The sequence below is a fragment of the Chenopodium album genome, chromosome 11 (assembly GCF_948465745.1).
Source record: "Chenopodium album chromosome 11, dcCheAlbu1.1, whole genome shotgun sequence".
NCBI classification, from domain to species: domain Eukaryota; kingdom Viridiplantae; phylum Streptophyta; class Magnoliopsida; order Caryophyllales; family Amaranthaceae; genus Chenopodium; species Chenopodium album.
The window spans coordinates 34403050-34428044 of NC_137844.1; the positions used below are offsets into that span (position 1 = coordinate 34403050).

General features: G+C 34.5%; 1 protein-coding gene across 1 annotated transcript; it reads left to right on the forward strand.

Moving 5' to 3' along the window:
* The first annotated feature begins 17582 nt into the window (after positions 1 to 17582).
* LOC145568805 (expansin-A4-like) lies at positions 17583 to 21769 on the forward strand. Its single transcript, XM_081628203.1, has 3 exons — positions 17583 to 17743; positions 18712 to 19030; positions 21114 to 21769. The coding sequence occupies exons 1-3, from the start codon at positions 17590 to 17592 to the stop codon at positions 21424 to 21426; spliced, it is 786 nt and encodes a 261-aa protein (XP_081484329.1). The 5' UTR covers positions 17583 to 17589; the 3' UTR covers positions 21427 to 21769.
* Positions 21770 to 24995: the final 3226 nt, after the last annotated feature.

Consider the following 24995-nt stretch of genomic DNA (forward strand, 5'->3'; position numbering starts at 1 on the left):
TTTTTTTATCTGAAATTATAATTTTTTTATATACAATATAAGATAAAAAACAAACAAGTCTAAGGTCCAATAGTATTTGCAAACCGTAATTGACTACATTTAGAATGCACATGCAACTACAAAGTAGTAGTATTCGTAAATTGTAATTGCTTAATTGAAATATAGAATGAACTTGCACCTAAAAAGTATTAGTATTAGTAAATCATAATTGCTAAATTTAATTAAAGAATGTACAATCACTACCACAAAAACAAGAAAAAATAACACATAATACACAACTGTCAAGTTGGATAGGCGATCTATAGAATTATATAGAGCGCCTATATAAGATGAGCGTTATGTATGTAGAAATCTATAGAATGCCTATGTAAGATGAGCGTTATGTATGTAGTATCTAAATTTATAATAGAGAATATAGAACGCCCTTCTTTGTCAACTGCTCTATATGTATTTAAAATAATTTTTAAAAATAAAAATTAAAGAATCTGTAACCCTAAAGTCCCTAACTCCTTCTCTTTCCTCTTAAGCGGTCGTTCAATTCCATATCCTTTTATTTTCTCTTCTCTCCCTTCACTTTCTCTTCTAAGTTCTAACTCCACTCTCATCTAATTCCTTATCTCGCTCTCCACTCTTCTCGGCAGTGCTACTAAAAGCAACTCCAATGACAAGCTAATTTGATAATTAGCTTGCCATGTCACATAAGCTTTTAAGCTAATTATCATTCTAGCTATTTTTGCTCCAATGGCTAGCTATTAGCTTAGTAGTAGTTGTTAAATAGAAAATATATGGAAATAGCTTAATTGGTGCAATGAGCATTTTAATTTTGGCAAGTTTAATTCCCAAGAAAATTAGCTTGGCAAAGCTAATTTACTTAGCCAAGCTAATTGAGTTTTCTAGCTCCAATGGTCAATCTAGTAGCTAGGGAATTATTGAAATTGCAATCAAGTCCCTATCTATAATCATTGGAGTTGCTCTAAGTACTAACGATTGATGTGCCGCCGTGCCCATTACCACCGATGAGGCACTTTCAGTTCTTGCTCCGTGGCGCTTCCTCGTGCACCAAAGTTTAATATGGTAATAGTCCTTCTCTTTCTCCCTAAACGCTTGTAATTCAAATTTCTTGTTTTAATCTTAAAATTTCGTTCTAATATTAAATTATTTTAGATCTAAAATTCTGATTTTCATTTAAAATTGGTTTCAATTTTCAATCAAATTAGATATAAAATTTCAGTTTTTCATCTTTAAATTTGTGGGTGTTTGGTGCATCTCCTATGTTTTTGTGCTCTGTTGCGGTTATCATCTTTAAAATTTTCATGTTTAGATTTTGTTTTTGCTTGGTTTATAGATCTTCATTTGAAAAAAAAAAAAAAAAAAAAATGGTTGTTACGATTTTCATCTATAGATTTTCAACCTTAGATTTGTTTGGTTCGGTTTCATCTTTAGATTTTCTTTTTTTTTTGGGTTTATGGACCTCAATTCAAAAAAACAAAATAAAAATTAAAAAAAAAAACTTTTAGCTTGTCTTTACTGGTTTAGCAACTTTTGAGCTTTGTTTAGAACTTCTAAAAGCGTTTACCATTGTTGTGTTCCTCTTATAGTAGTGGGTAATGGTCACTCGTGGGTGTTGCTGTTTTTGTTTATTGTTGCTTTGAATTGCTATTTGCCACAGTGAAATTACTCAAGCTATAGTATTAAAAGACTTTCACGCCCCTTATAATTTTGAAAATTACACAACAATCCAATCATTATTAACTACTAACTTTGTCTTAGCTCAACCTTGACCATTAGCTCCACAATCCATACCACCACTCACCTTTGACTGGTCCACCACCACGACTCCACCTTGACCGGTCTACCATGACTCCACCTTGACCGGTCCACCACGACTCCACCTTGACCATCATACACCACGACTCCACCTTGAATGGTCCACCACCCACGACATATAAAATAAGTTGACGACGGTCGACGTTCATATTGGAGGCACTTGGTGGGGACGACGAACCCTCGATGTCGTCGAGTCGGGTATATGTCGGACTTTTTTTCAATTTTTTTTGTACCCGGTCGCATGTTTCCCGGCAAACGAACCCCCTTCCCACGCCGCGATTCCATTATCGTCAGCCTCTTCCTTTTTCCGGTTGATTTGGTATGATAAGTGGTTGATTTGGTGTGATAGATAGTGAGAAAATTGGATGATTCCAACGACCTTAGGGTGGTGGTGGTGATGGCGTTTAGGGTGATGGTGATTACGACGACCTTAGGGTGGTGGTGGTGGTGGTGGTGGTGGTGATGGTGTTTAGGGTGATGGTGGTGGAAGGAGTATGGTTGGTGAGAAAAATTGAATGATGTCAAACATGGAATTTATAAGGGTAGATGAGTCATTTAATACCGTGCCCTAAGTAATTTCATTGTGGCATTTAGTAACCCCTTGTTAAATTAGAAGTATGTTACCTTGTTTTGTAGGGGGCTTTGGTTGTGGCAATAGCTTTTTCGTGATTAATTATGAACTAATTGGTTTAATTTGTTTGTTTTAATACTCCTTTGTATTTCTAAGTTTTTTTATGTTAATTTTTTTTTCCAGGATGAATAGATACTTGAAAGGATGAAGTTCACAAGGTATAGTAAAGCTCGTTGAGTTTTTTTTTTATTTTTTAATCTTCTGCTGTACTATAGCTTTATTGTATCAAATTCAAAGTTATTAATGTAATCAACATTTCTTTTTTTCTTTTTTTTCTTTTTTTTTTTTTTTTTTTTTTTTTTGAACGATTGTAATCAAATGTGAATTATGTGATTCTATCATACTGGTCTTTAATTATCACAAAATTATTATTATTATCATATTGGTCTTTAAGTACATACTGGTCTTTAATTATCACAAAATTATTTTTTTTAAAAAAAAATAAGGAAAAGAGAACTGTCATCTAAAGATAGGCGTTCTCTATCTTTATGAATATAGAGCGCCTATCTTAAGGCGATTGTTCTCTTTTCCTTGTTTTTTATTTCCTTCCTCCCTAGAATAAGAAGCGCCTATCTTGGATAGGCGTTCTGTATTGTGTTAGATATTGCTTGTTTTAGGCGTTCTATATTCCCCTTTTTGTGGTAGTGAATTATCATTTTTTACCAAGCTAATTATTTTCTTTGACTATATAACAATATAAATGGCAACATATTAGGGAACTATAGCCTATAATTTAGGAAGATAATTATCTCCTTTGACCATACAACAAATATATATACTATATTTAACTCTTAAATTTGGGGATGACGCTTCTTTCTTTTGCTGGCCTGGACCGACTTGGTCTCCCTAGACAGAATGCTTCGATCAATAATAATAAGGTGGTCTAAATCAAATTTAAGGTGATCTGAAAACAGGTCATGAACAATTTAGGTTGAATTTAGGTCGGGTCAATAACAAGTCGTGTTGATTTTGGGTTGGGTTAGTAACAGATCGAGTTGAATTTTTTGTCGGGTTAGTAATAGGTCGGGCAAAATTCGGGTCGAGTCAATAACAAGTCAGGTTGAATTTGGGTCGGGTCAATAACAAGTCGGGTTGATTTCGGGTCGGATTTGTAACAAGTCGGGTTGAATTTCGAATCGGGTTAAATTCGGGTCAGGTTAGGAACAAGTCGAGTTGAATTCAGGTCAGGTTAGTAACAGATCGGGTTATATTCGGGTTTTAACGAGTTTGGGTCAATTTCGGTTCAGGTCAATAATTTACGGGTTATATTCGGGTCGGGTCATCTCCAGGTCAGTTCATGTTCGGGTTCGGATCTCAAATACTCGGGTCAACTCTGGTCTAAGTTTGGTTTCAGGTCAGGTTCGGGTCACCATTTTTTCGGGTTTAGACGGGTCGGTTAATAATCGGGTTTCGGTCGGTATTTCGATTTGGGTTAGCTTTTGACAGCTCTAGTATAGATACCTGATTGTGTCTCCCCAAAAACCAAACTCGGTGATGAGTACCTTTCACGTCTTTGGTTATCGAGTAAGGTAAAATGTTGAAGAGTCTCGTGATTTCTTATGTTTTCTAAAATATTTTAATAAAAATAAAATTCATTTTTTATTTCGAAAATCATTCATTTCGTGTCCTATTTATAAAAAACGTCCCAACCAGTTTATTTTGGTTCATAATTTGGGTCCAACAATTGTATTGTTGGATGGGGTTTAGAAAGACCTTTCCAACGATATATTATAAGCCCAATTCCGAGTTATAACGAGGAAATAAAGGCAAAAATACTAAATTGGACGTAAATCGAGCTTTATATACGGACCAAATTATCATGTGGAGGGTCCATTAATCTTAATTATATTTCTAAATATTAGGATTAATTAGAAGCTTCTATAAGTTTCTAAAATGTCTTAATTATTCTTTTTCAAAAGATAAAATTAAAGAGTTTGAAATTGAATAAAACTTCTCTTTTTGAAAATCCTAATTCTACTCGAAGACGGTCAAATATTATTTTCGTGCCTCATAATTTTTACCCAAATATTAAATGGTTGGATAGCCCTTGAAATACGAAAAAGATATGACAGAAATACGAAACTCTATCAAAAACTGACACCCTTTCACTTTTTCGGCCATATCTTTTATTTTGCAAAATATTTTAATCTCATTCCAATTGGTTTGGAAAGTAGACTTCAAGAGCTTTCCAACAACATATTATATGATTTATTTCGAATTCTGAATCAAAAGATATGATAAAAACAAAATCCGCAAAAAAACTGTTTTTATCGCGACGCGATGATTCTATCGCGCCGCGTCAAAAAGAGTTTTATTCCGAGTCAAATTCTGACTCTTTTCTGATCTTTTTCGGTCGTTTTATCTATAAATAGGGTCTTTTTCCTCCATTTTAATTTACCAACAATCATCTATTTTCTCTTCTCTCTCTAAGCTAAAGCTTATTCTTTCTTTCTTGATTTCTAAGCCTAGCCTTTTCAAAATACACCATACGTCCATCACGAGACTTAGACACACATAACCAAGCTCGAAGTTGCCTTAAACCTCGACGTGAAAAGTTGATAATTCTGAGGGTTTGGTCCCTAATCTAATTTTAATTATTTTTATTATTGTTTGATTTAATATTTTCATTGAATTTACTAAAGTGTGTATTATTTTAATAGGCATCAAAGTAAGTAATTAGATTATCTCTTCTTATTCTTTTGATATAGAAATCATGCTTAGATTGTTTTATTAATTCCTATTATTATGTTAGGATGCTTTTATTGCTTTCTAGTATCATGTTAGAGATAAAGCTTTGATTTTTATTGTTTAGTGACATGTTAGGATTTGTTATTAATCATGTTATTATCATGAATAGGATCTTGCTAATATTATTATGTTTTGATTATTATGATGATGATGATTTGTTTTGTCAAATTATATATATAATTTAATGTTATTTGTTAATTAATGAATTGTTTCACTTTATTTGTTAATTATCGAATTGTTTCACATTATTTGTTAATTATCGAATTATTTCACGTTATTTGTTAATCTACGAATTAGTTTTATGTTATTTTTTAATTTACGAATAATTCATATATAATTTGTTAATAATTATATGTTGCTTGATATTATTGCTTGATCACGCCTTCTCTTGCAAGTTTAAAAAGAATTTCTCTTTGAAATCACGCTTAATAAGATAATTAATAATTTAATTTAGGCTAATATGATTTTAATTCAAGTAATCACCAATAATAGATTTATTCGTGCATTAATAATCAACCAACATAGATTAAACAGGTTTAGGATTAATATATTAATTGTATGTTAATTGGAAAGCGCACATGAATATGAACAGAACAAAGTAGAGGCCTATTTAGGGCAGGTTCAATCTCTTTTACGTGGGATTTGTACCTTCATCCCCAAATATCCAGTCATAATTCCAGACCACTATGAAGTTAGCGATCTTTGTGATCGTAAAGAAGTGTAATCTTCACCTCGTGAACGGTTTACAAGTTTCTAAAATTTGTTGGCAACTCTTTTGCTCTAGCTTCCTTCCTTTTGGATGCCACCATGCTTAAGTGTATGATCACAGTGAGGCTGAAGTGTGGAATGCTTGAAATATTACTTACACATGGATGTTAAGCACTCTCGATATTAAATACTCGTCCGCCCAATAATGGCAGTGAAAGGTTGTTCATCATCGGATTTGGTTTTCGAGAAGACATTTTTAGGTGTGTACAGAACCAAAATAGTATTCTTAGTGTCCTCTCCTAAACTAATGGACATCTCTGTTGTACTGTTATAGCCACCACCACCCACATTGTTAAGATCAATCTCACCTCCACTACTACAAAAATAGCCAAAGAGACCCGTCCAAATATGCCTAAGAGACCGCCTTTGGACGGGTCTCTATCTCAAGGGTTTGTTTGTTAAATAGACAAGTTTACTATAGGGGGTATGTTTTTAAGAGAAAAGAGACCCGTTGTCAGAGAAAGGGGTTCTGTTAAAGTAGTGCTTTAATGAATAATTTAAGCAATGAAAAAGACACCTCATTAAAGAAATAGGGTCTCATTGTTAGATAAATATATACCTATCATCAAAGAAATGGGGTCTCTTAGCCTCTTTATTTTATTTATTAAAGTATTTCAATAAATCCATAATCAGAATGAATAAATATAGATTCATAATTAATTAACATAATTATTCTAAAAAAATAATTATAATTTCCAATTTTTTTTTTTGGCAAATTAAATTTTATTACCAAAAGGAGAAAACAATACAACTTACAAAAGCTAAGTTACATCACCCAAACTGCACAAGCCTGTAAAAACAGACACCCAAACCCAAACAGTTCCTAATTACTATAGCGACACTTTCTAGGAAGGGTTCACCATAATAACAGGAACAAACCCATCCCCAACCCCTAACCACCTTCCAGGTTGGGTGCTAGAAGAAGGGAACAAGACACAACAAAAACCAAAGCTTCCCTTAGACTCAACTGCAGGAAAACCTACAGAAGGACTAGACAGCAAAGGCTAGAACAACAGAAGGACCAGAAGGCCAAACAGCAAAAAGCAAGCTAAACAGACAAACCAAGACAAGTCTACAAATACAATAGGTTTCTATCAACATCAAGGCATCTACAGGCTACTGCAAAAATAATGTCTCTAACAGCAACATCAGCAGGCTTATAATCTCCTGTAAACATCAAGGTATATCTTTTGATCCAAATACAGTGCATAGCTTTAGCAAAACACATAGAAAGAAGTCTGCCCTTAGCACTTGATCTCCTGCTATGATGCAGAATCCACTGCACTTCATCTTGGAAATTTTGAGCATTTCTGCAAAAACCCAGAAGCTGTAAGATTCTGTTCTAGATATCAGCAGAATAAGAGCAGTCAAAAAATAAATGAGAAACAGTCTCATCAAAACTGGAACAGAAGAAACACACTGGGTCACAAGAGATATTTCAAGCAATGATTCTATCTTTAGTAACCAGTCTATTCCATAGAGCTAACTAAGTAACAAATAGACTTTTACGAGAAGCCTTGTTGTTACAGATTAACCTTTTCCTAGCAACTTTCTCAGTTTGAGGCCTGATCTGGTTATAAACCTTCCTTATATTCATTTTGCCATTAACAACAACCCCAGACCAGCCACCAATATTATCAATCAGAGCTCTGCAACTCATAATCTTCTTTAAAACCTAAGAACATTTCTTAGGCACAGAAGCTAACCAGAAGTTCCTACCATTAAAATAATAGGTATGGACCCATTTAATCCACATGTTGTCAGCTTTATGAGAAAATGTCCCAAAGGATTTTAGAAACAGTAGCCTTGTTCCAGTCTTCAAGAGAGGTCAAGTTCCAACCTCCACAGACTTTAGGGAGGCACATAAACTTCCAGGAAACCAAAGCTTTCCTACTAGGATTTCCTTTACCAATCCAAAGGAAGCATCTAAATCTAGATTCAATTTCTCTCAAAATCTTTTTGGGCAAATAAAGATCTGAGCCCAAAAAGCTTGGATACTAATCATCACACTCTTAATCAACTAAAGCCTTCCTGCATATGAAAGATGTCTAGTAGCAAGACTATCAATTCTAGCAGTAACTTTCTCCACCAAAGGCCTACACTGAGGAATGGTAAGCTTCTTAGAAGAAAGAGTCACCCCAAGATACCTAAAAGGTAAAAAACCCTTAACAACCCCCAGCACAGTGAGGAACTCATTCTGATCTTAGACACTTATCCCTCCAAAGTAAACATCACTCTTATCCAAATTAGCAGCCAAACCAGAAGCACTAGAGAACTTTTGAAAAGCTTTTAGAACTAATTGAATAGAGATAAGATCAGCTCTGCAAAAGAGAATTCATTAGCAAATATCATGTGAGTGATCCCCAGCTTTTCACATCTAGGATGAAAATTGAAATCAGGGTTCAGGGTCATCTCAAATAAACATCTACACAGGTACTCCATACAAACAACAAACAAAAAGGGGGACGTGGAGTCACCCTTCCTCAAACCTTTCTTAGCAGGGAAAGGAATAGAAGGGTAACCATTAATCAAGACAGAATAAGAAACTGTAGAAACACATCCCATAATCTAAGTAATGAACTGAGCAAGGGAATCCAATTCTTGCAGAACAGTGCTTAGGAAACTCCATTCAACTGAATCATAAGCTTTCCTAAGATCAATCTTCAGCATGCATCTAGGAGTAACATGCTTATGAGAGTATCCCTTGATCAATTCAGTTGCCAAAAGAATATTGTCACCAATATGCTTACCAGGAATAAAGCCTGCTTGAGCATCATTGATAACAGAACCCACTACCTGGGAAAGCCTGAAAGTGAGAATTTTTTAGATCAATTTATAGACAATAGTACAACAAGCAATGGGCCTATACTCCTTTATATAGGAAGGATTAGTCACTTTAGGCACAAGGGTAATAGTAGTACAGTTCCATTGTCTAGCAAGCCTCCCATGAGTGAAAAAATCAAGAACAACAGCATAGATGTCATTCTTGATAATATTCCAAGATTGCTTAAAAAAGACAGCAATAAAGTCATCAATGCCAGGAGCTTTATCATTACCAATAGAAGCAAGAGCATGATCAATTTCAGAGTGAGTGACTTCTGTAATAAGAAGATCCCTATCAAAAGCTCCAAATTGGGCACCAGATCTCATAGTACTCAAATTAACATTAGGGAGAGATGAGGAAGCAGAGCCAAGCAAGATCTTATAGAAATCAATGATCTCATCATAAATAACAATAGGATCTCTAAGAAAAAGCCCTTAACTGTTATAAATGGAATCTATTCTGTTTTTATTTTGCCTATGCTTCATCATTGAAAAGAAATAGTGAGAGTTAGCATCTCCAAGTTTAATCCAATCAATTCTGGAATTCTGTCTGTAAATACTACTCTGAACATGCATCTAGAGTTTTACAGTATCAATAGCCTAACACTCGAAATTCTGAAGTTGAGAGTTAGTCCAATCAGTAGCTAGTTTGACCTGAATCTCACTGAGCTCCTTCTGAGTCATTTCCAACTTCTCAGCAACATTAGCAAACTGCTTAATATTAAGATCTTTGAGCCCCAACTTAAAAGCTTTCAGCTTATTCCAAACAAAAATCATTAGAGACTCATGCTGAATGTAAGACTCCCAAGAATTCTTTACAGTTTCCTGGAAATCTTTATGCTCAGCAAGATAGTTTAGAAATCTAAAGGGTCTCCCTTTCCCAGTTTCAGCAGTGAAGATATAAAAGATCAGGGGACAATGATCTGAAAGAGAAGAAGGAAGATAAACAACCTCAACTTGACCATAATCATGAATCCAAGCTTCATTAACAATCCCCCTATCAATCCTAGTAGCAGTTCTTTTATCACCTTGACCTTTACTAGACCAAGAGTAGAAAGAACCTTTGCTTTTAATTTCAGTAAACTCCATCACTTCAATACACTCCTTAAAATCCTTCACTTCAGCATCAGTAACAGGATTCCCATTATATCTATCCTCAAAATAGAGAATAGAATTGAAATCCCCTATACAGATCCGTGGAAGGTGAAGGCTTCCTGAAGCCTGCAATCCAGACCAAAGAGGCCTTCTACCTTGAATAAAGTGTAAACTATAGAGAAAGGTGCATAAAATCATATGATTTTGGTCCTTTGAACCAACCTTAACATGAACAAATTGAACATGATCAGTCAGGATATCCAAATCAACCTTGTCAGCTTTCTATACAACCCAAATTCTCCCTTTCACAACATGGTTATAGTTACAATGCCAGGACTAGAATCTACCAAATTTCTTCTGAATAGAGTTTTGGTTATGAACTTTAACCTTGGTTTCTAAAATAGAAATAACATCAACATTATGGTTTATCAGCAACTGCTTAACAGTAGCTACCTTATCAGGGTCATTGAGACCCCTAATATTCCATGAAGCAATAATCATTCTACCAGAGAGGGATAATCATCACCCCCGATAGGATCTATGTCATCAATTTCATTTTCCAACAGAGTAGAATAAGCATTATCAGTTCTGGGCCGGGTATGCCCTGCTGCACACCAACAGTCTGAGGTCTAGACCTTTTACTTACCACTCTCCAATCAGCATCAGAGTATGCAGCAAAAGATGTATGAGCAGGAGTAATCAGAGGCTGAGGTGCACAATTCTGGTTCTTGTCCTGTTCCTGATCATTAGCATCAGAACTTGAACCTGTAGGAATTGAAACAGGTTGTTTTTGAACCCAAACTTTCTTTTATTGGGGTTTAACTGGCTGAGGAACAGCTTGCTGAGCCTTAGGTTTGGGAAGAACCTTTGGCTTAGGAGCATTACAATCATGCCCAACTTTGTCACATTTCTTGCAAAAAGGAGGAGACCACTCAAATTGAACTTTTAAATCAAGCATTTCTCCCACAGGACTCTCAGTAGTCACTGAACTAGGTAGAGTCCTAATTTTATGAACTTCAATGAGCATTCTGGCAAAAGATACTCTAAGTTGTCTAGAGGTACACTCATCAGCATACAAGGGCACCCTAATTGTGCTACCAATTCTGCTCAAAGTATCTGAACCCCAACAATTTAGTGTCAACTTTGGTAGTCTAACCCACAAAGGAAGAGTCCTAAGTATCTTAGCTTGAAAATTGAATTTATCACTCCATGGCTTAACAATAGCAGGCTTATTATTAAACATATGGGGTCCTGAGCTTAGAATAGCATTCTTATCATCATTTGAGTAAAATTGATTATAAAGTAACCATCATCATGCCAAAAAATCTCAGACTTAGCAAAGTTACTCCAATTTTGAGCAATGAATCTATGAACAACAGCAATCGTGGGATAAAACCCAACAACATAAAATATAATTGTATTACACCATTTAGAATTACCTGCTTTAATTTCTACTGCTTGAATCTGAGCTACAGGTTTACCACTCTTCAGGACAAGAGCCACAAAGGTCAGAGCAGCACCTTTAGCAGTCAGTTTGCCTCGAAACAAATTTGTCCAATTCTCAGAGTTCTTGGCTTGCTTAGGTGATTCAGGTTGTTCATGCTGGTCCTCAGACCTAGAAACAACCGAAAAAGAAACATTTGATTGAGAAGCCATTGATCCAGGCAATGTAACAATACCCGGGGAAACCCTAGGTACCGTTTCATTGGATTTCTGCTGAATTTGGCTCTGAAAGAGTTGATGATGATGCTCAAGAGCCTTCAAATCATCTCTGGTAACTTTCCCAGCAGAGGGATGAACAAGATGAGCAGGCGGAGTAACTAGCTCGAGTTCATCTTCAACTTCTGGAATAGAGTTAGGGTTTTCATTCATATTCAAGTTGTTCAATCTATTAAGATCTGAAGGAGCTAATGATCCAAAAGATGGGGTTTGAGGCAATGGATTTGCTTGCTTTTTCTTGCGAGGCAGGATCAATTGACGTTGAGTAAGAAGAACCAGCTTCAGCAAATCACCACGGAAGTCACCAAGAGGGAGAGAAAGTCAACAAAAGTCAAACACCGAATTTTTTGAATGTTATAATTTCCATTTTTAATTGCATTCATACAACAAATAAAAAAAAATCAATTAAAGGGAAATCACTCCTCAAACAGCTTCCATGGTAGTTTCAAGCTTCAGTATTTAACTATTCCAACCTTAGTCATTTCTTCGGCGACGGAATCTTAAATGTGTCATACATGGGCTCCAATTGACACCTAGAAACTAACAATTAAACCCCAAGAAAACCAATTAAGATGTTTACAAATTAACCAGAATTATGAGAATAATCAATCAAAATTTCTAGAACAACATATTTAGCACATGTAGATCTAAGTCAAGGCTAAACTATAGCATAGTGCCAATGCGAATTTGGATCCTTAATCGAGCAAAATTAAATAGAAAATTTTTTCTTTTTCATAATTTCAAATTTGTTAATGCAACAGTACCCAACAAATATTGTAGATATTAAGAGTAGATTAAGTTAGAGATTGGATGAGTACCTAGCTTGGAGAACCAAAGATGCAAAGGAGGATTATACCACACAAGATCAAAAGCTTTCGCTAATTTTTGAGTCAGTAGAGATACAGAGTGGGTTCAATAAGCATGCAAAAATTTATTTCCCACAACCATTAATTAAAAGGAAAAATACACTTTAATAATCCCATCTATGAGAGATTTACTTTTAATATTATCTAAGAATCCCAACTATGCTATGTGTTTGCCTCCAATAGTCCCAACCGGTCAACACTAAGTTAATGATATGTTATAATAGGTAACCATGACACGTGACAATGTGTGATTGGTCCAAAATGAAAAAAAAACAAAATTAAAACATAAAAAAATATAAAAACAAAAAAATAAAATAATCCTAACCACCCTTTTCCCACCGTCGAACCTTAACCCGCCCCTAACCTAGAAACCACCCACCCAACTAACCCCAATTCTAAAAATCACCAACCCAACAACAGCCCGTATAGCTCCGTCTAGCCACGCACCCAAAAACTGCTGCCCGCTTCTTCCTCCGTACAACCTCAGCACACCAGCCCATCACACCTTCGATCTCACGCATCACCAGCCACAACTCCCGCAAGAACCCGCCACTAACAATGCTCGCTTCTCCGACAGCTCCAACCCACTCCCCATTCAACCGCAACAACCACCAATTTAGTTTCCATAGCCCCGCTAAAAATAACCTAGCCACACATCTTACCAACACACCAACCAACCGATCAATTCGTACTCCCCTACTGACCTGCTCCCAGTAACCACCATCAATTATCTCCTCCACACCAAACTATAAAATCGCCAACCACACAACCTCACGCACCACCAGCCACCTTCTCCGTCGCAACTACCAATTCGACCACCAATAATCATTAATTTGCAATTAACATTAATTTTGAACTTCGTCTTCAATCTTCGAATTATGCTTCAATCACCAACAATGATATGAGCAGTGGATTAAGGGAGATTAAGGGAGGAAGAAGAAGGGACGAGGAGGGAGAAAGTGGAGGTAGAAGGGTGAAAATGGAGTTAGGCTGTGGGGAAGGTGGGCTGGAAATTTAGGGTGTTTTTTATTTTTATTTTTTTTTTCTCATTTTTTCATTTTTCATTTTTGGTTTTTGTTTTAGTTTTGATCCAATCACGTGTTGACACGTGGATATTAAAAACCAAAAACAGAAATTTTTTAACACGTTACTGGTCATGGGGACCATTGGTGGCAAACACATACATAGTTGGGATTATTATATAATAAACCTTAGTTCGGATTATTGAAAGTAAATTGCCCATGGTTGGGATTATTAAAGTGTATTTTTCCTAATTAAAAATAAAGAAAATAAGAGATGGTACCATTCTTAGAATATTTAATTGCAAAGCTTCAATGGAAGAAGGAAGAGGCCAGGGAACTATAAGAAATTAAAAACGGTGGCTTCTAGAGAAGAGAGGAAAATTTTGGTTTTGAGGGTTGAGGCTAGGGTTTTGAGAGAATAAGATATAAAGATGGTGAGTATCAGTTGGGACTTGGGAAAACAAGATGGAAGATAGATCATCAATGTCTTATGTAATACGTATAAGACCCGTTAAAATTGAGAACGGATCTCTTTGCTCCGTATATTATTTCTTTCACCGACATTGTGGGCCCTAATATTTTTAAGAGGCCTGTTAATTTTCACAACGGGTCTTTTATCTTGTATTAATAAACATAAGAGACCCGTTATTATTAACATTGGATCTCTTACATCAAACGTTAATAAATAAAGGGTCTGTTATTAAGGTTCTCTTTTATAAATTTTGTATTAGTGCTCCACTAGTACTAGTGCTAATCACAATGCCAATCCTTCTAGCAGTGGTTCTAGGCAATATTCTTTGGAAAAATGCTGAAACTCTAGAAGACTTAGAAGACTCATTTTGCCTTAACACTTCAGTACCAAACTCTCCAATGTTTTTCAAGGGTGGGATCAATGACTGGATTGATGGTTGGGGTTGTGAGTCTTGGGTAATAACTTTAGGTGGGACTTGGTACTCAGGGATATGGGGTACAGCTTGATCAACTGAAAGGAGGGTCAGAGATAATGGTACGAAGTGAGTCATGGAGTCACATTCGCCCGTATTAGCCTCTACTCGATTCTTATGGTGAAAAGTGATTCCTGCGATCTCAAGGCATGCAAACAAAGATTCAATTTGTTCCAAAAAAACATTAGGCTAAATTGGTTGAATATTAATGCAACATATAATTCTAATTATTTGTGATCACTTTGATTAGATAACAAGATTAAAAAGGAACCTAAGCCGGTTGTCCAAATTATCTTATTAGTCGTTATTTTCAATTACATATTCCCTTTAACATGCAATATGGTGATCAATAATAATAATAGAATAAACATCAATATTAGAAGAAATTTAACAACAATATCGGCAGTCAAATCAAATAATAATAGAGCTAATCATGATACTAGTAATATTAAAATAAAATAAGTAATTAAATTAATTAATTACTCACATTTTGCACGCTCCTTTAATTGTTACATCATGAATAAAATGTTAGTAACTTCAATAAAAATATAAATCAAATTGAAAAAATTAAATTAAAAAGTATAGTTGATTTGGTCCAAACCCTCAGTTAATTCTACCTTCCACGCCTTGGTTTAAGGACAAAACCTCGGGTCAAGTATGGACTCCTTGGAGTGCTTAAGGAAGGAATGATGTAGTTAGGAATATAGGTTTAAGGCTTAGAATATGAGAGAGAGAGAAAGAAGAGAATGATTTTTGGTGTAGAAGAGAGGAAGAGAGAATGATTTGGTGTCCAAAACTGCAGAAATGAGGCTCTTATTTATAGAGGAAATGAGTAGGGGATCACACGGAACCCTAGAAAAGATAAAAACCCTAATTTGGGGCGCCGTGACTCGGTCAGTGTCTGCCATGACACGTTCAAAGGGTGCTGTGACACGGTACAGATAACCGTGTCACGGTGCACTATTTTTCCCTAAAATGATAAAGCACGTGCAGTTGTGTACGCGGAGAAAACACAGAAAAAACATGGTACAGGATGCCACGACGCGGCAATCGCGCCGTGTCACAGTGTACAGTTTTTCCAGATTTGCGTCCAGGTTCATAAGCGCGCGAGTTTAGTATTTTACGCGACATGATGCAGAATACCGTGTCACGGTACCAGGCACTATGAGACGTCAGCAATTGCCGCGACGCGACAATTTAGTTATTGCGCTGTAATTCCAGTTTTTTACGTGTTTTTAAAACTATGATAACTTTTGATCCGTAACTCGGAATAAGGCATATAATATATCATTGGGAATCTTATCAAGTATTATTTCCAACCCAATTAGAATAAAGTCAAAATCATTTGTAGATTTTAAGATATGGCTGTTTTAGTGAAAGGGTGTCGGTTTTGGGCCGAGTTTAGTATTTTGCTCATATCTTTCTTCGTTTTAAATCGAAATTGGGCTTACGATATATCGTTGGAAAGCTTATTGAAAGGCCTATCCGACTAAATAATAATTGGATCAAAATTATAGGGCCAAAAAATCAGTTTCTCTCGGTTTTGTGATGTGGACACGAAAATAAAGTGGAAAGTAAGTTATGGTTTAGGGAAATGAGCTAGGAATTGGATTGGTTTCTGAAATGTATTGGGAATGGAATTGGATTTAAACACTCCAAAAATTAAATACTCAATGCAACCAATAATAGCGGTGAAAGGTTGTTCATCATCGGGTGTGATTTTGGAGAGACATTTTTAGGTGTCTACAACCGGCCCTAATTTTTTAGCACTAAAAATGATATACGAATTCCTCATTCTTTGATTTTCGAACTGTAGTAGATGAAGAAGATGGAAGGCTTTAATACTCTCATCAATTTTGATTAGACATATGTGGGTGAAGGGATTTAATTGGGGGCATTTTAGGAAACTAACGTATTTTTTTTTGTAAATCATTAACCAAGGTTAGGCTTTAACCTAATAACATACTCCATCTGTGTTTTAGCAATTTAATTGACTTAAATAAAATAATAGGTAAGTGAGGTACTTGTAGTATTAAAAAATTATAAAAGAAAAATAGTGGGGTTAATAGTTTATTAAAAAATAATAAATGTGATAGGAAAGATATAATAAAAAAGTAATAGTGGGTTTGGGTGGGGATCATCGGAGGAGGAAGATATAATATATTAATATAGCTTTTTGCCAAAAAAGGAAGTGTAACACTTATTAAAACACGGTCGGATTTGGTAAGTATAACACTTATTAAAACACGGAGGGAGTACTTAATGTTACCATTAGCTTAATATAACAAATTGAGGTTTACCGAGGATAATTAAACATTTTAGTGTTCACCACTGAGAAAACTAGAAAGTTTAGTGTTATCATTGAGAATTTTCCTAATTTTTTTTTATTGTTGAAGTTTTGGATAATTGTTAAAGATGAGCACATTTATTTGTGTTTTTTTTTTTTTTTCCTTTGGTCATTTAATTAGGGGAACATACATTGTCCAAACCCCTCTCTAATTCTTGTTTACTTTATATCCAATTACAAACAAATAGACAAAGTAATCTTCTAATTTACCCCAATAAAAATTCTAAAATTTAATTCAAATTATGTTTTATGTCAGTGAAGATATGTTATTATGTCAGTAACTCTGCGTAAATAGACAAAGTAATCTTCTAATTTTGTTAATTTAAATTAAATTAGCAAATTTTGTAAGCGGCAGTTTTTTAGAAAATACAATTGGTTGTATGATGCATAAGCTATGGATATTATAAACCACAAGAAATAAGTACATTCCAATTGTGCGATACTTGTGATTAAAGCTATTGAACCCATCTATCTTATTCAAAAAAAAATACAGTAACCCATTTGCCAATCCAACAGCAACTCCTCTCCTTGATTCCCTCCCAAAAAAAATAGATATAAAAAAGAAAGAAATAGAAGCAATAATTAAGAGATTATTATTAGTTTTCAGGTACGTAAGTTCCTATGAGTTGTGACCATTCCTCACATTACACTCCATAAATACCCACATCTTAACCACTTCCTTATTCCCCATTTCACTACTCTTCACCTCATTCTTTCCTGTTTGCTTCCCTCTCTTTTTTTCTCTGTCGACCTTTTTCTTACACACACCCACCCGCGTATAGGCCAATAAATAAGCAATATGAGGGTATTTAATGTGTTGTGTTTCGGCGTAATAGCCTTGCTTTCAATTTTTTCGTCCGTGAATGGCAGAGTTCCAGGTGTTTACCAAGGTGGCCCGTGGACACCTGCTCATGCTACCTTCTATGGCGGCGATGATGCTTCTGGAACTATGGGTATGTTACTATATATATATGCATCAATACTTTCTGTTTAATCCCTTTTTTGTTAGTTACATTAAAGTTGCTAAATCAACGTACTCCATGTGTTCCTTATTGTTTGCACCATTTGATTCAAAAAGCTCTCACATAAAGCCCATGATGCAAATAAAAGGGGACTGAGAGTATCATTTAGCTACTTTTATTTGAGTTTGTAAGACGTTACTTTCTTAGTTCAAGGCCCCATTTTGAAAAAGTCCAATAGTTTGACTTCTATTTGTACTATTATGGTAAATTAAGAATCCTCTTTTAACTTACTTATTATATGTGTTCGTTATTTGTTTTTATGGAATTTTACATAAGACATCGTTTAGGTGATAAATAAAACGAATGTATGAAGTTTGTAGGTAAGTATGTTTTAGAGTGAAGTCAATGTATTTTCTTTGATAAAGAATCATCATTTTCACATTACATTAGGCTTGATCTAAACATAATTCTATATTATACTTGTATACTAAGGTCTTGTTCTTTAGTAGTTAATTTTAATTCAACCCAATTCAAGTGAAATGAATAGGGCCACGTAAGTGTCATTCTGACTTGAGGATACATGTAAAATTATCACAAATAATTATTCTACTCGTACTTAGAATTATTGATAAGTAATTCTGATTCATGTGAGTAATATATGAAGGCATTACCTATCTAAATTCTTAGTGGGAATACGTATGTTATTAATTTAATACTACATTTTTTATTATTGATGAGCTTAGTGATATCATCTCATAGTAGAGAGCGCCTCTAGTGGTTAAAGCTTCTTGTTCAGTTCATGTGACCTCAGGATTGATTCTCTCACTTGCTCCTGTGGCTCTCTAAACACCAAAAAAAAATAATGTATCTCAGAGAACGAAGATAACATATTCAATAGAAAATTGTAAGAATTGTTGATTATGATAAATGATACATATGTTTCCCAAAATAAAATGCAGGAGGAGCATGTGGGTATGGAAACTTATACAGCGCAGGATACGGAACAAGTACTGCAGCACTAAGCACAGCATTGTTCAACAAAGGTTTAACATGTGGTGCATGCTTTGAGCTCAAATGTGTTGATGATCCACAATGGTGTAATCCTGGCAACCCTTCTATCATCATTACTGCCACCAATTTTTGCCCTCCTAACTATGCTCAATCGAGCGATGATGGTGGCTGGTGCAACCCTCCTCGCGAGCATTTTGACCTCGCCATGCCTATTTTCAGCAAGCTTGCCAAATTCAAAGCCGGAATCATCCCTGTGAATTACCGCCGGTGAGTTTTTTTTCTTTCTCTGACCAGGAAAGTTAGTTTTACGTATTGTACATGTTTTTTGCAAGTTGTTATTGTTAAATAATAATTAACTCTGAATAAATTAGGATTATGCTAGCAAAATAACTAGTTTAATTGGTTAAAGTCTTAGCTTAAACATTGCTATTGCGGCTTCCCTTTACACCATAAAAACACCACTTTGGTTACAAAATGATAAACATAAAATTTTTCATGGGTTCATAAACTTTCAATGTTAGTAATCAATTAACGTAATAATAATCAAATAGTTTTATAATTATTTTTGTAATAAAGATCTCATTCTAATATCGACGTTAATATAAAAACTCTATTTTCAAAATTATGCTCAATTCAATGAAATTCCAACATTAACCTCGACCATATTGAATAAGATATTAAATGGAAAAATAAAAAAAATTCGTAATTTGTAATTTGTGTATCCAAAACTTAAGAAACCGTCTTTAAGTAAATTACAAACGAAACTAATCATTAATCACTAATTAACACCCATTTCATTGGACATAAGAGTTTTTTATTATAATTTTTTGAGAGAAGTGAGAGTGGGCCTATATAGGTGTACGTATGGATCTTTCCTTTCTTAAATTATGACCTCCTTAAATAGAATATAAAATTAACTTGATAATAACAAAGTTGATCATATTTGATTGCATTGGTAAATGGTCCAAGCCCCATGTAAATCACAAAGAAACTGACCAATTCCCTTGTCTTTTACTCAAATAAGGCAAATCCATTAGAAAGTTTTCGGTGGATATATATAACTTACATATTGCCTCTTCAAGAAAAGATCCAAAGTTTTCAATCACTCATCTAACAAGGTCATTAAAAGACATGAACTCTTTTTGAGTAGTGCTCCATATAAAAACATGGTTTTAGAAAGTGTATATGTACATTAAATTAATAAAGGAAAGTTGGAAGGTGGTTTCTTATGTTAATATTTATATACAAAGTCCATATTATATTAACTTAAGTTAAATAATTAGTTTGGACCGTCTCCAATTCTCCATCTTATTTGCATTCGCAAAGGCACGAATCTATTTTATAGTATTGTCAAGAAATGAATATCGAAAGAGAAAAAAAAATCCCTACTAGAAAATAACAAAATCTGCAAAATAAAAGCAAAGATTACACTATTTTTTTCCATCCAAAGTGTATTAAAAAAATTAGGTTATATTATATACAGGTCTCAAATAATATAATTTTAAAAAATTATGACAAGAACACACATAAATCACAACTAAAAACTAATAAGAAAAAAATTATATATATATATGTGCGTGAAGGGCGGACGACGCACGAGAGGACGCAATATGAGAGCATGAAAATATAGTACAGGACTGAGCGAAGAATCCGAATGAGGCACATGCAGATAATGCAATGACGGATCTGTCTTCTTTCATGGGAATGGGTCATATCATGCTGCCACCTCAATTATTATTCATTTTTTTCTATTAATAAGATGTTTTAAAACAAATAATAATGGATGATAACATGCTCCTTAATTTTATAGATTTATTATTCCACGATTATACATGCATATTAAAAGTGTGATTATTGATTTACATATAAACTTCCAAACCGACTAAAAAAATTTGAAGCTTTGTGTTTAGTCAAATAAGTTATTTTGATTGTTTTGCATTTTGCAAGTTGCAACACTTACTGCATCATAAATTGTCACACCCTACAACATAAATATTTAACATAACTAATACATATCATATATGGTCTTAAAACTAAAAATTATAGGAGTACATGAAATTCTAAATATTTTTACTTATATTTAAAAAAAGAAAACACTGCTTTTTATTATTTCTAAAATTCTTTTTGAGACCAATTTACTATGGCTTTATGTAAAAAAATAAATAGCACGAAATAATCACTACGGAATAACACATAGTAAACTATGAAGTTGATCAATTAATATATTTAGCTTTGAGGCACACAAGCTAAGTCATTATCACTTTTAAGTTAAGTCATTGAATTCAGCCAAATTATTGAGTCAGTTTGTAATACCGTCTTGTCTAATTTATGTTTATATTTGTGTGAATAGGGTACCATGCAGGAAGTCGGGAGGAATAAGATTCACAATGAACGGTTCACAATACTTTAATTTGGTATTGGTCACAAATGTTGCTGGAGCAGGAGATGTCATACGTGTAAGAGTGAAGGGTACAAAAACAGATTGGTTAAGTATGAGTCGGAATTGGGGTCAAAATTGGCAATCCAACGTCGTTTTGGTTGGTCAAGCCCTCTCCTTCCGAGTCACTACTAGTGACCATCGTACCTCTACTACATTGAACTTGGCACCAGCTAACTGGCAATTTGGTCAAACTTACGTTGGCAAGAACTTCAAAGTACGCTAATTAATATAATTAATCTCACGGATTAATTAATTAATTAATTACATCTCTCTCAGGTTAATTATATTATAATTATTATTCCATATGCATGCAATTCTTAGTTTATTTCTCACCATCTCTAATTGTATTCTCTTTTATTTTCATGAGAAAAATAGAGTGGTGGAGATATATAGGTCATTTATAGTAGCATATTATATATTCAATCACTTATCTTGAGTGAGGGTTAATTAGTTACTATTGTCTGTCAAAATAGTAACTAAATGTGCTTGTTTTATAGTGGCTGAAGCGGTTGCAAATGACAAAATCAAAACGTAACCCGCAGTTCACTCTTTTTATTATTATTATTTTTATACTCCATATATAAACGTACAAGTGTGTTGTATTGTATTTCAATGTTTACTAGTGATTATTGCTAGTGTATCAAATAAATAAAGGTATTGTTCGTTGTTACTTCCTTTAATTTTAAACTGAATGGTTTACCAACAAGTTTGTCTAGATTCTTTTTCAAATTATAACACAGTGCACGTAATAATGATGCATCCTAATGTTAGGGTCTGTTCTCATTGACTGAAGTGAACTGAACTTATTAGAACTGAACTGAACCTGAACTGAACTTATTAGAGCTGAACTGAACTGAACTGAATTGAAATGAATATTTTATAAGAGAAGGAAATTAGGAGCTGAATTGAAATGAACTGAACTGAACTCATTAGAGCTGAACTGAATTGAACTTATTAGAGCTGAAGTGGACTGAACTGAAAATAATCGTATGAGAACAGGCCCTTAATTTCTCAGTACTTTAGTTTTCTAAGATATTACACAAGTACAATTTAGGCATGATCAGGTCCAATCAAATGCATAGTACTACCTCCGTTTCATATACTATCTCCGGTTCTTGTTACTTGCAACAATTTTCTTTTTTGGATGGTTCACATTACTTGCAACATTTTTTTTTCTTTCCTTTTTTGTAAGTTTTTTGGAGTAAATTTACCATTTTACCCTTACTAATTTTTAAAAAAACAACTAACTTACACTACTAACCTAATCTAATTATACTAAACTATTGATTAATTAACATAACTATTCCCACCAAAATTAACCATCTTTTTAAATTCCCCATCACCTCAACGTACCACCAAAATTGAATGCAATCTGCATTCAATTCATCTGATGAATGTGGTTGAGTTCTTTAATTCTGGAGATTTCTCCAGAATATATCCCCCCAAACCCTAGTTCTTCATTTCTTACTCTCTCTTCTCAGTCGTTTTCACCCTCTCCCTCTCTTTCTTCAATTTCTGGGTTCCCACCACTCTCTCTCCTTCATTTCTCTTCTTACTCTAGTTCGTTCGATGCCATGACAACTCCAAATGACAAAAATCATGACCTGTTTTTTGCTATGAATCTCTCGGATCTAGTAGATCTAACGCTAGATCCTTAACCACTACGTACAAGTCGCAGCGTGGAACGGGTAACACGAAACCCGTTCGTCGCACTTCACTCATTGCGAGGAGGAGGATCCGCGGTGATAAACTTGCAGAATACATCAGCGATGAGGAGGAGAAGCCTAAGGAAGTGGTCCTTGAGCATAAGGTTGATACTGGTCCACCAAAGGCCAAGGCAGTGGTTGAATCGGTTGTTAAGGAGGACCCTTTGACTGTTGGTGGGGCTCCAGACGTTGTCGTTAACCCAACAGATCTAGTGGTGGAGAGGTGGTTCAACCTTCTGAGTCCCCTGAAAGTGCTGAAGGTGTTGCTGCTGGTCCTTCCTTTGGTGTCAAACGCATCAGGTTTGGGCTTGCTGATTGTAGACACCCAAATGTGTCTCCCCAAAACCAAACCCAGTGATGAATACCTTTCACGTTATTTGATTATCGAACAAAGTGAAAGTGTGAAAAGTCTAGTGATGAGGATGTTTTTATTAAAATATCTCTTCTCTTTCTGTTTTTGAAAATATTTCTTCTCTTACTCTATTTATGAAAAATAGTCAGTCTAATTTGGTTTGGTCCATGGTAAGGGTTCAATAATAGTGTAGTTGGATTGGGCTCGAAAAAAGCTTTCCGATGATATATTATAAGCCCAATTCCGATGAATAACGAGAAAGTTATGGATTATATTAAATTGGGCTCGAAATGATTTTTATGTGCGGCCCAATGATCTAGAGGAGGGCCTATTAATTATTATTCCTAAGGTTATTAGGATTGATTTAATCTTCTAGAATATTTAGAAGGTTCCTTTTTAATTCTAATGAGATTAGGATTGATAATTATAATTTAAAGAGTTTTATTTTGAATAAAATATGTGATTTGACACAAATATGATTTTAATCTGCTTAACGCGGAATTAGCTGCTTAATCGTATTAAGAAGATGATTCCGCATACAAAGCGCGTTTTAATTTTGACTTAGCGCGAGACGACAAAGCTGTCGCCTATCGCTAACTCCTGTCGTTGGCAACAGGAGGTATTTTATTCCGAATGGGACTTGATTTGATTCCGTGCTATTTTTCCTATAAATAGAGGTCATATTTCCCTGTTTTCATCAATATTCAACAATAATCATCAATTATTCAACAATCAATCATCTCTTACTCTCTCTAAAAGCTAGAAGCCTTCTCTCTCTATTCTTTTTCTAAACCTTCCCTCTCTCAAAATTCCACATTCACAAGTTCTAGACACACCTAGCCAAGTTCAAAGTTTCCTTCGTTCTAGACGTGAAAGGTTGAATATTTCTGAGGGTTTGGTCCCAAATTCCTATTTCAATTATTTAATTTAATTGTTTGGTTTTATTATTTTCCTTGAAGTTACTAACGCGTGTATTTCGTTATCAGAAAGAAGTACGAGGCATCGAAGTAAGTACTTTAATGGCTTTATTGATATAGAAATCATGCTTAGATTATTTTGTTGATTCCTAGTATCATGTTTAGGGTTAACTAAGATTTCTAATATCATGTATATTTTATTATGATGCTTCCTATTTCTTTCCTAACAGTATGTTAGCGTCATGTTAGGGCTAACTGATCTTTAATGTTTAGTGACATGCTATGGTTTGTTATTAATCTTGTTAGTATCATGCCTAGGATCTTGCTATTATTATTAAGCTTTATTGAGATTGAGATTATGATGATGATGATTATTATTATGCTGCTTGATATATATTATTATTGTTATTGCTTTATCACCCCTTTTATGCATGTTTAAAGGAAATTTGTACTTGTAATCACGCTTAATAAGATAATTAATAATCTTGTTTAGGCTAATATGATTATAATTCAAGTGATCGCCAATAATAGTTTTGTTTGTGCATTAAATTCAACCAACATAGATTAAACAGGTTTAGGGTTAACCTATTGATTGTATGTTAGTCAGAAAGCGCACATGGATATGAGAAGAATAAAGTAGAGGCCTATTATTTAGGGCAGGTTCAATCTCTTTTAGGTTGGATTTGTACCTTCATCCCCGAACTTCCAGTCATGGTTCCAGACCTATTGGAGTTAACAATCTCCTGGATCGTTAAGGGGTGTAACCTTCACCCTGTGAACAGTTTACAAGTTCCTAAAACTTGTTGGCGACTCTTTT

Bases quoted from the DNA above. Each gene is read 5' to 3' on its own strand.
- LOC145568805 (XM_081628203.1), top strand. From the start codon at position 17,590: ATGAGGGTATTTAATGTGTTGTGTTTCGGCGTAATAGCCTTGCTTTCA. The intron at 17,744-18,711 runs GTATGTTACTAT...AATAAAATGCAG, and splicing joins TGATGCTTCTGGAACTATGG to GAGGAGCATGTGGGTATGGA. The intron at 19,031-21,113 runs GTGAGTTTTTTT...TTGTGTGAATAG, and splicing joins ATCCCTGTGAATTACCGCCG to GGTACCATGCAGGAAGTCGG.